General features: G+C 57.7%; 1 protein-coding gene across 3 annotated transcripts in view; it reads right to left on the bottom strand.

Moving 5' to 3' along the window:
• TBC1D16 (TBC1 domain family member 16) overlaps positions 1-14991 on the bottom strand; it is a 75263-nt gene that overhangs the window by 49463 nt on the left and 10809 nt on the right. For 2 of the 3 annotated variants that reach the window (XM_028112495.2, XM_028112494.2), the window contains exons 2-4: positions 14139-14373; positions 13283-13522; positions 10057-10648 (exon numbers count right to left, since the gene is read on the bottom strand). In XM_028112495.2, coding sequence (XP_027968296.2) covers positions 10057-10648; positions 13283-13522; positions 14139-14235 — 929 coding nt within the window. In that variant the 5' untranslated portion in view covers positions 14236-14373. The remainder of the gene's footprint in view (positions 1-10056; positions 10649-13282; positions 13523-14138; positions 14374-14991) is intronic. The other variant, XM_028112496.2, reaches the window with a different exon arrangement.

Here is a 14991-nt window from a genome sequence, read left to right as displayed (position 1 = left end):
GATAACTGTTAAAACTAATTTTACAGGCCTCTTTTTCACTTTTTAAAAAGGGTGGCTGTTGGACCCACACAAATACACCCAACCAATTATTGGCAAAGATGCAAAAGCAATTCGATGGCAGGATGGTCTCAGTGGCTCCGAGCTGGTATATGGGAGCCATGGGGTGTCCCGGCTGGGCTGATGGTGACACAAAGCCACACTACTGTACAGAACTCTGCACGCACGCAGCCCCCGATGGGCCCTTGGAAAACTGGCCAGACCTGTGGGGTGTACCCACCTCAACTTCCTGGCTTGGAAGGCATACATGTTTTTTTTTTTTTTTTGCAACTTCCTGTGACTCTATAGTTCTTTCAAAATCAAGTGTTCAAAAACGAGACTATTAGAAAATTTTAAACCATGTACATGGGCTCAACGTTACATTTCTGGTCAGGGCTGATTGAGACCAGAATCAGCACATTATGGCCCCCACTGTCTGCCCTTGTTACAGTCCAAGAGCTGAGAACTTGTTTTTAAAAGAATATTTAATTTTTTAGGGCAGTTTTAGGTTTACAGAAAAACTGAGTAGAAGGTTCCTAGATACACCCCCCCACCAACACACACCCATGCACATGATTTCCCTATTATTAACATCTTGCGTTAGCACGGTTCGCTCGTTCTAACTGATGAACCAATAGTGATTCATTACCATCGATAACCGAAGTCCCTAGTTCACACGGGTTCGTCTTGGTCTTGTACACTCTGTGGGTCTGGCAAAGGTACAATGCCGCACACCTGCCTTATGATCATCCGGACCAGCCTCACTGCTCTGAGCATGCTCTGGGCCCTCCCTACTCCCTCCCACTCCACCGGCAGCCCCGGCTCCCGATCCTCCCACTGCCTCCCGAGCTCTGCCCGCCCCCGGATGTCCCATAGGTGGGATCACACAGTACGGAGCCTTCTCACATGGCTTCTTTCACTTAGCGATATGCATTCCGGGTTCCTCCTGGTCTTTCCGGGACTTGGTAGCTCATTTCTTTTTAGCAGTGACTAAAGTCCCCTGGTCTGGATGGACCACAGTCTCTTTGTCCGTTCACCTACCGAAGGACATCCTGTTTGCTCCCAAGTGTTGGCAGCTATGATAGAGGCTGCTACAAGCATCCGTGGGCGGGTTTTTGTGTGAAGAATGGTTTTGAACATTTCTCAACGTTGAAACAAATCAAAAGGAAGGGAATATTTCATGACACATGAATGCTCCATGAATTTCAAATTTCAGGGTCCATAAATAAAGTTTTATTGGAACCCGGCCACGCCCAATTGCGTGCATACTGCTAGTGCGTGCTTTCTCCCCGAAGCCAGTCTCTCGGCCAGCAAGCCGCGCGCTGTGACCCCAGGCAAGTGACACGAGCTGGGAGCGCCTCTGCGCTCTCCGGGACGGGGGCAGGGCAGGACCGGCCCTGGGCCTTGCTTCAAGGATTAAATGCGCCAGCTCACACTAAGCTCGTGCTGGGTTGAATAGTGTCCCCCAAATTCGTGTCCACCTGGAACCTCCCAATATGACCTTCTTTGGAAACAGGGTCTTACAGAAGTAGTCGGTCAGGGGTCTCAAGATGAGGTGGCCCTAGATCTAGAGTCGGCCCGACGCGCAGAGAGCAGAGTGTTTATAAGAAGAGGAATCCGGACGCACGGAGGGGGAGGCTACATGAGAACACAGGCAGGGATGGAGGGACGCAGCCGTAAGAAATGCCTGGAGCCCCCCAAAGTGGGCAGAGGCAGACAGGATCCTCCCCAGACCCTCGGAGGGGGCGCAGCCTGCAGACACCTCGATCTCAGGCCTCCAGCCCCCAGACTGAGAGAATCCATTTCTGCTGTTCTCAGCTGCCCGGTTTGTGGTCCTTCCTTGCAGCAGCCCCCAGACACCAACACAAAGCACTTCCCATCTGGCTGCACGCTGTCAGGCGCCCGGCAGGTGTCCGTGTCCTGCAGACCATGCTGCTAACAACTACCGGTGACCCACTGGGGGCTGACTCCTCCCCACACGCTTCCCTTTACTGCCTTACTCTATCCCCACAATGGCCCCATTTCACAGATGAGGAGACCAAGGCAAGGGGAGATGAAACACGTCACCAAGGTCATGCCCTAAGGGTCATGGTGGGGCTCAGGGTCTGACCACAAAGCTGGCCAGACTCCCCGCCCTGTGGGACCCACAGGGCCTCCCCCACCAAGCCTGCCTGTCCCTGCCCTGCCCAGATGGCTCCCCTAGGCGGGACACTGAAGGACAGGGCACTGTCCAGGCCCAGAGTGGGCTCCCGGGCAGCCCCTCCTGCTAAGGGGCTCCCACGGCTGAGGGCAGATGGTGAAGGGCACGTCCTTGGCCCTGGACACCCGCCAGGCTTCCTAGCCTGCCCCCCGGAAGCCGCAGGCCGGTCCACAGGGCTCCGACCTGCTGCTGCCCTTCGCGAAGCCGCTTCCTTCAGAGCCGGGTGTCGGCCACCACAGGCTCGAGTGGAGCAGCTGGTGACTGCCACCTTGACTGGGGGGGGGCACGCGGAGGGGAGGGAGGAGAGCCGGCACGGAGCCTGCCGAGTGCTACAGAAACAGAAGACAAGATTAGTCTTAACGAAGCCCAGAACAGATTGCAGGGTGTCGGGAGATGGGATGTTTTAAAGAAATAAATCTCAGCTCCCAGTTACAGAAGCACAAACAAACCCAAACAACAGATCTTTGGAAGCTGCCAGGTTCCCGGCTGCCAGGCTGCTGCTGAGGGCCCAGGAGGGGCGAGGGCGGCTGTCCCTGGAGCATCCGCAGGGGCGTCGGGGCCCCCAGGCAGGCCCACGACGGGGTGCAGAGGTGGCTTCCTGAAACCTCGAGGGAGGGGACGCGCCCCTCTACCTCCCCACCAGCTTCTGGCCGCTCCACCTCCTGTCTCTCTGGGACCCACAGCTGGTCGGGCAGGCGGGCACCCCCTCTCCTGTGTGGTGGCAGCCGCTCCCAGGCCTTCCCCGCCCCCATCTGGTCCTGCTGCTGCTGGAGCAGCCTCCTGGGACGTCCCCCAGTGCAAACACGCTGTCGCCTCGCCTGGAGGCTCCCCTGGCCCCCCCCCACGCCCTGGTCTGCTCAGGGTCACGTCTTTCTCGCCCCCTCCCCTGCATGGGCGCCCTGCCGGCCGGAGGTGGCTGTGCGGAAAAAGAACGGCCAGGCTATCCATGGAAACCACCGGAAGCAACTGAGAACTGTGGTCTCACACCACCGGCCGCCCTTGCTGGCTTAGGGGGACCCCGGACGGCACCCCCAGGTCCCTCGCGGCAGCTCCCTGGCAGCAACACCTCCAGGCATTCAGACCTGGGCCACTGAGCCCACCGCTTCCAGATCCTTCTGAGAGGCTGGGGTTCTCGCCTCCTGTCTGCCCCTTGTGCACACAGGCCAGTTACACCGACGAGGACGACAGATATCAATAATTCAGCCTTTACGGCTGATAGCCTGGTGTCATGCAGCCTTTTCCTCCTAAAGGCAAAAAGCACTTAAGATACCATTTATTTCCGCCTCGCGTCCTGCGCGGGGGGGGGGGGGGGGCGCCTGGAGCCGGGCAGTGATGCCCCTCCTCGTGGGCTTCTGCCACCCCTGGGAAACCTGCCGTGGGGGAGGGGGCACCAGGCCACCGGTACTGTGACCCCTTGTCTTCCTACAGATAATCTGGAGGGCCCTCTGTACCACCTTTGTCCTCCCCACAGCGACCGTCTCGTGGGGACCAGCACTGCCGGACACAGAAGCTTCTGGCCCCATGGGGCTATCAGAATTTAATTCATTGAGGACCAACAAAATTAAAAATCTTGCTCAGTTGCAAGAGGCCCATTTCCAGGGCTCGACAGCCACACGTGGCCAGTAACACCCGCCTGGACAGCGTCCACTGCCACAGAAAGTTCTGAGGCATGGCGCTGCCAAGACAGACCCGTAAGACTCATGGGACAGCCACAGTGCGAGGCTGCGGGTTTCAGGCGCAGCTTGAACAAGGCACCCAGAGGGTCCTCCCCACCCGCGGGCTGGCTGGGGCTTCAGGAGCATGGGGGAGAAAGTTCCAGCCGGAGGCGGCAGGGCTGGGGAGTGGCGGTGGAACGGCGGACCGGCTCAGGGGGAAGATCAAGAGCAAAGGTTGGAGGCAGGTGGGCATCCGAGCAGGACCCCGAGGGCAGGTGGGCCCGGCGTTCACCAGCCCGCGTCCCCCCGGGGCCTGTGCCCCCCTCGTGTAGACCCACGTCTGAGCGGGCTGGGCCACGGCACCCAGGAAGCCACCATGAGAGGCCACCCAGACAGTTCTGCAACCCCGCACGCCGCCCTTCACTTGGGACGGCCACCCTGAGCATGCGCCAGGAACCACAGAGGATCCAGGGAGATGGGAAACTCTCCCCAGGGGTGGGGACCCAGCTCTGGGGACCGGCTAGCAGGTCATTAGCATCAGTTGCTGGCAGGACCTCAGTGACCGGCCAGCGTGGGAGAGCTTTTTCTTTTCTTTTTTTTAAATCTTTTTTTTTTTTTTTTTTGACAGAGAGAGACAGCGAGAGAGGGAACACAAGCAGGGGGAGTGGGAGAGGGAGAGGCAGGCTTCCCGCTGAGCAAGGAGCCCGATGCGGGGCTCGATCCCAGGACCCAGGGATCATGACCTGAGCCAAAGGCAGACGCTTAACGACTGAGCCCCCCAGGTGCCCTGGGACAGCTTTTTCATTGACAAGCGTGCAGGCCAGGCCGGGGGGAAGCCAGTCTGAGTCGGGCAGGACTTCACTGGGCTCTCTGCTTTTAAAACTCGGTTTTTATCATAAAATGAATATAACCACAGAATAACATTGTTGAAAATCAAGAAAAGGAAAACATTACTCATAATCACAGGATCTTAACATTCTGGCACACCATCCCCTAACCTGTATTGTTCAACACGGTGGCCGCACACGCCATTTAAATTCAGATCTCTCAACATTATGTAAACGTAAAACGCGGTGCCTGAAGCCACACCAGCCACATTTCCAGAGACGCCCAGCTGCGCACGGGGGGCCAGTGGCCACCACATCAGAGGCACAGATCTGGAGTCTATCCCGCGTGGCAGGAGGTTCTCCTGGGCCTCCCTGCCCCGGATGGCCTCACCCACGCTCCGGGCCTTTTCATAGACTTTAGCCAAAATATGCGTGGGATTTACCACCTGCTTTGCTGCAGAGACACTGTGAATCTCCATGTGACAGTTCAGCCTTTCTAAACACTGTGTGTCCTTCCTTCTGGTGGCATTGAGGTTCTGAACGTTCGGGAGTCACAGACACGGAAATCGAGTGGTGCCCCCTCCTTAGGAAATGTGTGTCCATGAGCACACAGACAAAAAGTATCCTAAGATTTCAGGGGCTCACTGACCCCAGATAAAACTCCCTTGTCTGGTAGGGTGAACCAGAGTTGAGCTAGTTCCTTCTTGACTATTGAATATTTAAATGCTTTCCCCCTTTTCTCCATTATAAAAAGTACTGTGATGAACATCTTCACGCAAATGTGTTTTATTTCTGAAATTCAGATTATTCCTTAGAATGCGTTCAGAAGACATTCGATTTAGGAGACAGGAGCTGTGCTCAGCTCTTCCCACACATCGTTGATGCACTTCCCAGGGCGGGGTCGATTGGCAGGCCACCCGGGGGTCCACACGGGGGGTCCTGCTATATTACAGCCTCACCCACTGGCTCTTCAGACTGGACCGGGCGACTTCCAGGACAGACAAATGACAGGCTGGCCAGTGACCTCGCTGCTGACCTTGCCCCATGATCATCGTCACCTGCATGCCAATCCCAAGCCCTAATTCCTGATGCTGTGGAAGGCACAGCACTGAGGGAACACAGAACCCAACCCTGCTCTGGGACTCAGACCTCACCCCGAACAGCAGCTCTCCTCGGCCACTCATTCCCCAATGGGCCTTGAGCGCTCATTTGGTCAAGGATTTCAGGCCGTCACTGTGCTGGGAGCTGGAGTGGGGGGTAGGGTAGAGCAGGTGCCTTGGCCATCTCGGAACAGGGCCCTGCCCGGCTATGCCCCACAGGAACGGATACCGCCCTCACATAACGAAATGTTGGAGGGACTCTCAGATGCAGGGGGGTTGGGGGGGTACGCCTCCTCCTCGCCCATCCCCAGCCCCACGGTCAGCCTCCACGTCTAGTTCTTAGGTTCTGCCACTAGAGGGATCCCGTGAGCCAGTCTGCCCGCACCCCTCCTGGGGACCCAGTGCGCAGTTACATTAGGAACCTTTGCTCCAGGAGCGGCTATGGGCACATGCCAGTCCTCAAAGCCAAGCCCGGCTGCAGGGTGTCTGCTCCAGCCAATGCTGGCGCTCTGGACCTCCGCCCTGGACCTCCGCCCAGACGCCCTCTCTGTCCAAGGCACAAGGACCACACCTCTTTTCCTGTAGTACCCTTCAGAGCCATGGTTCTCAACCAGGCAGCACGCTGGGAGCCCCTGGGACCCCTCCCAGCAGCTCTGTTTTAGTTGGTCTGGCTGCCACCTGGGCATTAGGCATTTCCAAGGCTGCCCAAAGGCATCCTCACTTGCAGCCGGGTGCGGAGTGCCTGGTCTATAGTGTCCCGTACAGCTGACACTTTAGTGCAGGATTTCCAGCCCCATCACCGTGTGGGCACTGTGTGGGGGTGGGAAGGAGTGGAGGAGCACCATCCTTGCCTCCACGGTCTCCAGTATGGTGGCTTGGAGAGCAAAGGAGCAAGTGAACGTGCATTGCGGGGACTGGCCCAGTGCCCAAATCTGGCTCTCATCAAAATGGCCTATGAAAAATGCAGATTCCAGGGCCCGTCCAGCCCCTTCCAGAATCCACATCTGCTTTTTAAAGTTCCCAGAGACCTGTCATGTGCAGCTGGGCCGGGAACCAGTGTGCCTCCATGTAACACCCATCAGGTTCTGTCTGGGATGCAGGCCGTGTCCATGTCAAACCCCCCTACCCCGGGCTGAAGACATAATCCTGGCCAGGAGGCAGGGAGGGCTCCGTCTGTCTTTGTCCTGTCGCAGCCCAAAGCCGCAGCCTAACCAGACTGCTGGGGCCGGAAGAGCAAGCGCCACAGAATTGCAGGGACTCTGCAGTGGAGGCACCTCCGTGACCACAACACAGTCTTCTCTGCATACCCAGAGATCGATCCACCATCTGTGAAGCAGCTCTAAGCAAACAGATGACCCCAAATGAAACTGGGTGGGGCCGGGGTCTGGAAAGCAAACATACGGCTCTGGAAGCCTTACCCCCAAAAGGCCTCCTAACGTGGCCGCAGAACCCCGGCACCCGAGAGACGCCCCCCTGCTTTCGCTCAGGAGTTGGCACACGGTACAGAGTGGGGCTCTCGCATCCAACGGCAGTCGGAATCACCTGGAATATTAGCCAGCCGTGAACAGGAGGTCCACATCCTCGACATCATGCTCCCAGAAGCCAGACACAAAGACCACATGTGGCACAGGCACCTGGGTGGCTCATGTCGGTTAAGTGACTGCCTTCGGCTCAGGTCATAATCCTGGAGTCCCGGGATCAAGTCCCGCATTGGGCTCCCTGCTCGGCGGGGGGTCTGCTTCTCCCTCTGACCCTCCCCCCTCTCATGTGCTCTCTCTCATTCTCTCTCTCTCAAAATAAATAAAATCTTTAAAAAAAAAAAGACCACATGTGGCATGATTCCACTTACAGGAACCGTCCACAACGGGCAAACCCACAGAGACAGAAGGTAGATTAGTGGTTGCCAGGGCTGGGGGAGGGCAAATGGGGAGTGGCGGCTTAGTGGGTGTGGGGGGTCTTTTTGGGGCGAGGAATAAGTTCAGGAACTAGACAGTGGTCACCGCTGCACAACTGAATGTGCTAAAGGCCACAGAATTGTACAATTTTAAATGGCTACAGTGGCAAATTTTGTGTTATGTGTATTTTACCACAACTGGAAAAACAAAACAATTTCCCTACTCTGGGGCCGCCCCTGTCTGTCTGGAAGGGTTCTCAGCCTTGGCACTGAGGCACGTGGGCAGGATCCTCTGTCATGGGGGGCGGTCCCGGGGATTGTGGGGTGTTCAGCAGCATCCCTGGCCTCCACCCGCCAGCCAATCACATCCCCATCCTCGGTTGTGATTCAAGTGTGTCCTGAGACTGCCACATGTCCCCTAGGGCAGAATCGGCCCCAGGTGAGAATCACTGCTCTAGAAGCATCTGGAATTGCCTGGGCATGAGAGTATAAAAGGTCCCCTGATTCTCACAGGCAGCCAGGGTGGAGAACCAGCAAGGCACGGGGGACGGGGAAGGAAGCCAGCAGTGAATTCACCGGGTAACCCCATACAACAGATGTCACTGTCCTCACCTTACGAAAGAAGAGATGGAGGTTCTAAGAAGACACAGAGCTTTCCCAGGCTCATGCCAACCGAATTCCCAAATCCAAGCTCCTTATGTGATCAGGGGCGCTACAAGGCCCATTACACCAGGCCCTGATTCTGATTCTGCCACTAAGACCTCAGCCATGAGACCACAGGCCAGGCCCAGGATACCTGAGTCACAGTAAAGATGGGAGCTCGGGACCTGTCCCTCCACCTGGGCCCTGGAGGTGCCGGGCACCAGCAGGGTGGCCCACCAGGGGGAGCTCTGACCAAGCCCTGTGGTGTTGCAGAAGCTAGGCTTGCGTTCCATTCCTAGCCCGCTTCCCTGGTGGGAAACACCACACAGCTCAGTGAACCTCATGGGGTACAGTGGACCGCTCCCCTTCATATATGCTCTCCAATACCTGAGACAGAGGTTATTAGTCCACTCTCAGGCTCTAATGGACCACATCTTGTTGAGGGGATAAAATCAGGAAAGAATCCATCTCAAATTCCTTCTCCTCTGCTCCCTTGCTTACGTCTGTCCTGTGTGACCTCATGTGCTCCGGGTCCGGGGCAGAGCCATCTGGGCTCACTTCCAGTTCCGCTGGCTTACTGGCTTTGTGACCTCCAGCAAGTTAAGTAACCTCTCTGAGCCTCGCTTTCCCTTTCTATATATGGGGGTGATGTTAGGACCCGCCTCACAGGGTTTGGGGGTGCTTGTGAGCATCAGCGTAAGTAATCCGTGGCACACACACCTGGTGCCCACGCAATGCTTGAACCATCCACCCCTAGCCCGTGCCTGGCTCACAGCTCCAGTTCAACGATCGTGTGCTGGCTGAATACATCAGCGCTTAGGAGCGTGCTCACCACTGTCTACCTATAAATCTAAGGAGAGTGAGGACCACAGCCAGAGCACGGGAAGGGGTTGCCGACGTCAGGGGTGGCCCGTCCTGTGCTGGCCCCGGCCGCTCCGGGTTAGTGCAAGCCCACTGTTCATGAGCCTTGTGCACGTCCACCCCCGTGATGCCCTGCAGACCCCTAATGATGCCGTGTGGTGGCTGCTACACGATCCCCTGACAGGGTCACCCCAGGAAGCTTAAGTCCTGCCCCCACCCCCGGCTCTGCCTGTGTGGCCTGAACCAGCAAGGCTGCTGCTGTGCCCAGGCATCTGGCTCCCCTGGGCTCTCAGGCTATAGAGGGAATGCCACCAACATTCCCCCAGGACTGTGCTCCCGCCGCTTACAGCTCAAGGGTCTGGGCAGAAAGGCTAAGGTTCCCCCGGGGTCAGGGGGCTGGGCCACGTGCCTGGCTTGGCTGCAACCCCGTAAGCCTTATGCCACCAGCCAGGAGTCTCCGAGCATGCCTTGGGTCTGTGGGATGGCCGACAATCTACTGTACCCCCAGTGATAAGAACTGGGATTCCCAGGACCTGGCCCCGTGGGGTTTAGTTTGGGTTATGGGGCAGGTCAGACTTGTAGGGATGGCTTATCGTAAGTGAGGCCGCCAAGGGGACAGGAAGGAGAGAGAAGGTGGAACCCCCCACTGCGGGTCCTTCGCCGTCATCTTGGGCAGCATCAACGATGGGACACGGGTGCTGAGGCCCTGGCTTGGGGAGAGCCGGACCCCGGCAGGGCGAGACACAGGCTGCCCTCACCACTCAGGGAGCAGAGGCCTGACACACACAGCTGCCCCCCGCGAGGCCCAGGGCCGGCCTTGGGGGTCAGACGCAGCACTCACCCGCTCTCGCTGTCCAGGAACACGGAGCTGCCACTGTCCACAAGGGCGGCGCTGATGGGCGAGAGGCAGAATGGCGAAGAGAAGGCGTCGGAATCCGAGTCAAAGGAGCTGTCCCTGCTCACACCGTCCGCCGACAGCTCAAGGGAACCCTCCTCCTCGCCGGCCTCGGGCCGGGGCTCCCGCCCCTCCTCCGGCCCGTCCTGCGAGCTGACCCCCGACAGGATCCCGGAGTCGCTGTGGGCTGGCGCCGGCGGGGCCATCCCCAAGCCCTGGGCCAGCTTCTCCCCGTCCTCGGAAGGGGGTGAAGGGCTGACGCGCACGGCGTCCTGGATGCTCTGCACCACCACCAGGGCATCCTCGTCTCTGGGGGTCAGGGCGGGCCTGGGCTCCGTAGGGGAGGGCTGGTGGGGCGTCCCCAAGCTCTGGGCGCGCCGGCCCCGCGGGCGGGGCGCCTTGCGCACCGGGGAGCTCTCAGGGGTGATATAGCGCAGCGCCTCCTCGTCCTGCTTCTGGATGCGAGAGTTGGGGACCCACGCGAGGATGAGGGTGCTCCCCAGCAGCTCATCCTTCTCCATGTACAAGCACAGATAGCCTGCGAGGGTCAGGAGGACAGGCAGGTTAGGGACGGTGGGGCCTCCGTCTGGCTTCTGCTAGAGGCCACGCCCCGAGACAGCCCGGCCGGGGGGCGTGGTCAGGCTTGAGCTGAGTGAAAGCTGGGGGCACTTAGCAGATTCGGGGGCACCGGGCTCCCAGGCAGGGACCTGTCGTTGTCTTTCCACGCACGGGGAGACCTCCTCCAGCTCAGAGCCCCACCCCAGCCAGTCTGGCGGCCCCGGGCGCAGCCAGCCTCCGGGTCTGGGTGAGCCCAGGGGCCCAGGAGCCCAGGGGCCCAGGAGCCCAGGAGCCCGGTTTCACCACAGCTGGGAGCGATGGAGGCTGTGGGCTTTATTTATGTATCATACTAAATAAATCCAAAGAGGGGCGTTTGGGTGTTTTCCGGTCAGTCGGGGTCTCAGTGTATCTTCTTTAATGCGGCTTTCTGGAAGAAGGGGCCATCCCCGATGTCAGGCACCAGACCGCGGACAGGGGCGGAGAAGAGTGGTTCTCCGAGGAGGCAGCAGCCATGGGTGGGCTCTCTGGGCCCCTGGACGCTCAGTCTGGGGGGAAGGCGGCACTTCCTGCCACTTCAGGATGTCCTGATTTCTGGGCCGATCATGCCAGGTGCCCAGACCTCCTGGTCTCCGCTCTGAAAGCCCCTGGGGCTGGAGCTGGGCCCTCACATCCCTCGGGGCTCTGAGAACCTGCACCGGAGTCTCCTGAGCCTCGCTCCATTTCCAGAAGAGGTGGGGACACTCAGTGATAATGGTAAGGTGCAGGGGAGGCCACACTTTTCTACACCCTCAGATCCTGCGGCTCGGGGATTGGGAAGGGAGCCCCAGGCCTCTGCCCCCACCCCCCACCAAGCCTTCCATCACAACAGCATCAACATGAAGCTCTCCCAAGGCTGTGCTGTTCTTTCCGATTTAGACCAGAAGGGCTAACACTCTCAGACCCGGCCCTAGAACCTCTGCCTCCTCCTTGAATCCTCAGAGTCGGCCCCGTGGTCAGGCATCCACGGCCATGTGCCACCCAGAGCCTGCACCCCCTTCTAGAGCACACGCCGGGGATGCAGGATCTTGGAATTCCCTGTCTGCAGCCCAGAACCAGCTTCCAGGGCCTGCTCCTGAGCTGTCTGTGGGGGCTGTGGACAGGCTGGGGTGTCCACACGTGGATGCCCGAGGTCCCTCATAGCGCAGGAAAGAGCTAGGCTGGACCTCGGCTCTCCTGCTTTGGAACCTGTAGGGGCTGATGATTCCAAACCTGCACCTGACCATCTGGGTGACTATAAAGATAGACGTATCGAGGTAGGAATAGTTCATTAACATAATTTAAACTTTTTGTATTTTAACTAATTTATTCAGTATTCTGTTGACACATAATTTGCATACAGCAAAGCGCTCAGGCCTGATTGTAATTTATAACTTTTTTAGATGTTCTGACATCTGGTGTGGGGCCTCTGACTGCGCTGGGTGGGCAAGTCCACAGGCCACAGCCAGGTTGCAGGTGCACGGTGGGGCCTGAGCATCCTCCAGCAGCCTGGGGAGGCTGCAGGAAGAACGAGGAGTGCCCACCCTTGCCCCACCTCCACCCCGGGCAAGCGTTGGGAGTGGCCCAGCCTCTCTGAGCACCAACTTCCTCGTCCAAAAAAGAGGCCTGCCTGCCTGGGGTTCCGGGCACGCTCATGAAGTTAACATACAAATAAAATAAAGCAATCCATGTATTTGTTGCAAGTCATTTGCACAAATGACAAAGGACCACACAGGACTTGGGTATCACCAACCCATCATTTTGTCCCTTCCATGGGGGGCAGCGGGGCTGAGGGAAGTCAGTGCCCGGCCACTATGACCAGATCTAACAGCCTCAGATCTGCCCCCAGCCCGAGGACAGCCACGGTCAGGTACCCGTCCTGGAAGAGAAGCGAATGCTTTGCTCCGTGCTGTGACCTGCTGCCCTGCCATGCACTGGGCAGTTGGCCACCGCCGCGTCCTGGGCCCTGGAAAAATATGCAGTTTCTTTGTCTGTGACTTGGCACAAGATGGCAAAGCCGCTGACACCACAGGAAAAGTGTCCACCCCAGGCTCACGAAGGCCCTGGCACTGGTGTGTCCCGGGCACGGCCCCAGGGGAATGAATTCACGGTCCCTGCATCTCCCTGCTGCAGACTCCAGCTGATGTTTCCTGCCCTAATTTCAGAACAGTGGGGTCTGAGGACAGGTGGAGACGGGACCGGTGATGTCCATGGCCTGTCCCACAGTCCGCCTGGTTCTCATCACAGCCTTCTGGGCTGTGGGAAGGGAAGCAGCCACCTAGCTTGAGGGGTGGGCTCCTGCCACACTGGAGGGGGCCCTGGGTACTGGCCAGCACCCACAGAGGAAGGCTGCCCGCTTCCCAGCCTGTAGGCTCCCTGCTCCCAGCAGCCTGGAGTGACCTAATGTCTTCTTCTGAGGCCGATTGCCCATAAACTGTCCTGCCCCATGTGTATAAGTTAAAGGTCACCAGCCCCTTCGAAGATGGGGAAATTAGGACAAATGGGGAAGTGACAGGAAAGCTTTCCAAAGCTATGGCTTCGTTACTTTCGAAAGAAAAGCAAGCCCCTCTACCCAGGCCCTCCCACCTCCTGGGCTCACCTGGGTGGTGCTCCCCCAGCCCCTGCAGCCCCTCTGGTGGGTGCACACAGACATTGTTCTTGGAGTAGATGATCTCCCCCTCCAGGACGGAGGGGGGCCCGCCACCACTGCCCGGGGTGAGGGTCAGGAGGTCTGAGGCTTTGGAGGAGGCCCGGCGAAGGAGACGGCCCAGAGACATTGCCGGGGGAGTGTTTCCATCCTCCGCACGCTTCGGCCCAGGCGGGGCTCGTCCAGATGTGGCTGCGGGAGAAAGACACAGAGGAGGGGCGTCAGGCCAAGGTCATGGGCTTGAGCCAGGTGTCCTTGGCGCTGCGTCCTGCCTCACACCAGTAAGCTCGAGTTGGATGGTGGTTCACTAACTACCGGGATGGGTCCTGCTAGCACGAGGCCACGTGGCACCATGCACGTTTGAGGCCAGGTCGTTCTCAGTTCCTTCCCATTATGACAGCCAAAAATGTCTCCAGGCATGGCAAACGTCCCCCGGGCGGGGGGGGGGGGCTCTGCTCCCCCATGGTGATCTCATAAAACTTCCAGACTTCGTGACTCTTGATCTCGGGGTCATGAGTTTGAGCCCCACGTGGGGTGTTGAGATTACTTAAATAAATAAAAACTTAAAAAAATAAATAAAAAAATAAACAAGAAACAAAAGGATTCGATCCAGTATACATACAGAACTCCTAGAGAGTCACCAACAAAAGGAGCAGAGCGTCAATTCACAGAAGAGTAAATGGAAGAGCTGATAAAAAGGAAGAATTCTCAGTCTAAACAAAAGCCCAACACCCAGCAGATGGGCCGAAAGCCATTTCTATTTCAGCCAAAAGCCCAACAATCAAAATCACTCGCTATGTGAACTAACCAGACGCTTCCCATCGGTCGAGCCCCGGAACACAGACCACCAAACTGAGCCGTGGAATGAGCCACGGGTGTGAACTCGCCCGTATAAACGAAGACATGTGCGCAGAGCCATGCTGCCCCTGGCCAGAGATGGTGCATGTCCGAGGCTCAGACCGCGCTGGGCAGGGTGCAGGCCAGATTCATGGGGCGGGGGCAGGGGCTGGGACGAGACATCTGCAGAGGGACCTCACCTTCCCCTTTGAAAGGAAAAAAATGAAGGTGAGAGCCAATATGATAAAACCGTTGATGGATGGATGGATGAACTACATGTGGTCCATCCACACGGTGGAATATTATTCAGCCCTAAGAAGGAAGGACATCCGGCCACCTGCCACATGGATGGACCTGGAGGACACTGTGCTCAGTGAAGTCAGCCACTCACAAAAAAACAGATAGTGTGGGATTCCACTTACACGAGGCCCCTGGAGTCATCAGATTCACAGAGAGAGAATGTAGGATGAGGGGGCGCCAGGGGTTGGGGGAGGGATGGGGACAGGGAGTTAGTGTTTTGGGGGCCAGAGTTTCAGTTTGGGATGATGACAATGTTCTGGACAGGGGTGGTGGTAATGGTCTCACAACCTTATACCACTGACCTTGCACTTGGTAAGGTGGTACATTTTTATATCATGTCTATTTTACCACAATAAAATGATATTTTGAACCATCAACTGGGTATATTACATTGTTCTTTGAACCTTCTGCATTTTTGCACACTTCTCCTCAAATCCAGAGCTGGTTTGCGATGTTCCCTAAGTGAGGATCTTTCTGCTTGAGGGTTTGCACGGGCTCGTGGGGCGGAGGGGCGGGTCTTAGGG

Source organism: Eumetopias jubatus, unplaced genomic scaffold (assembly GCF_037043125.1).
Source record: "Eumetopias jubatus isolate StellerSeaLion01/CBP00866 unplaced genomic scaffold, mEumJub1_p1.0 scaffold_10, whole genome shotgun sequence".
NCBI classification, from domain to species: domain Eukaryota; kingdom Metazoa; phylum Chordata; class Mammalia; order Carnivora; family Otariidae; genus Eumetopias; species Eumetopias jubatus.
The sequence above is the reverse complement of the archived record's forward strand: the minus strand, read 5'-3'. Positions and strand labels throughout refer to the sequence as shown.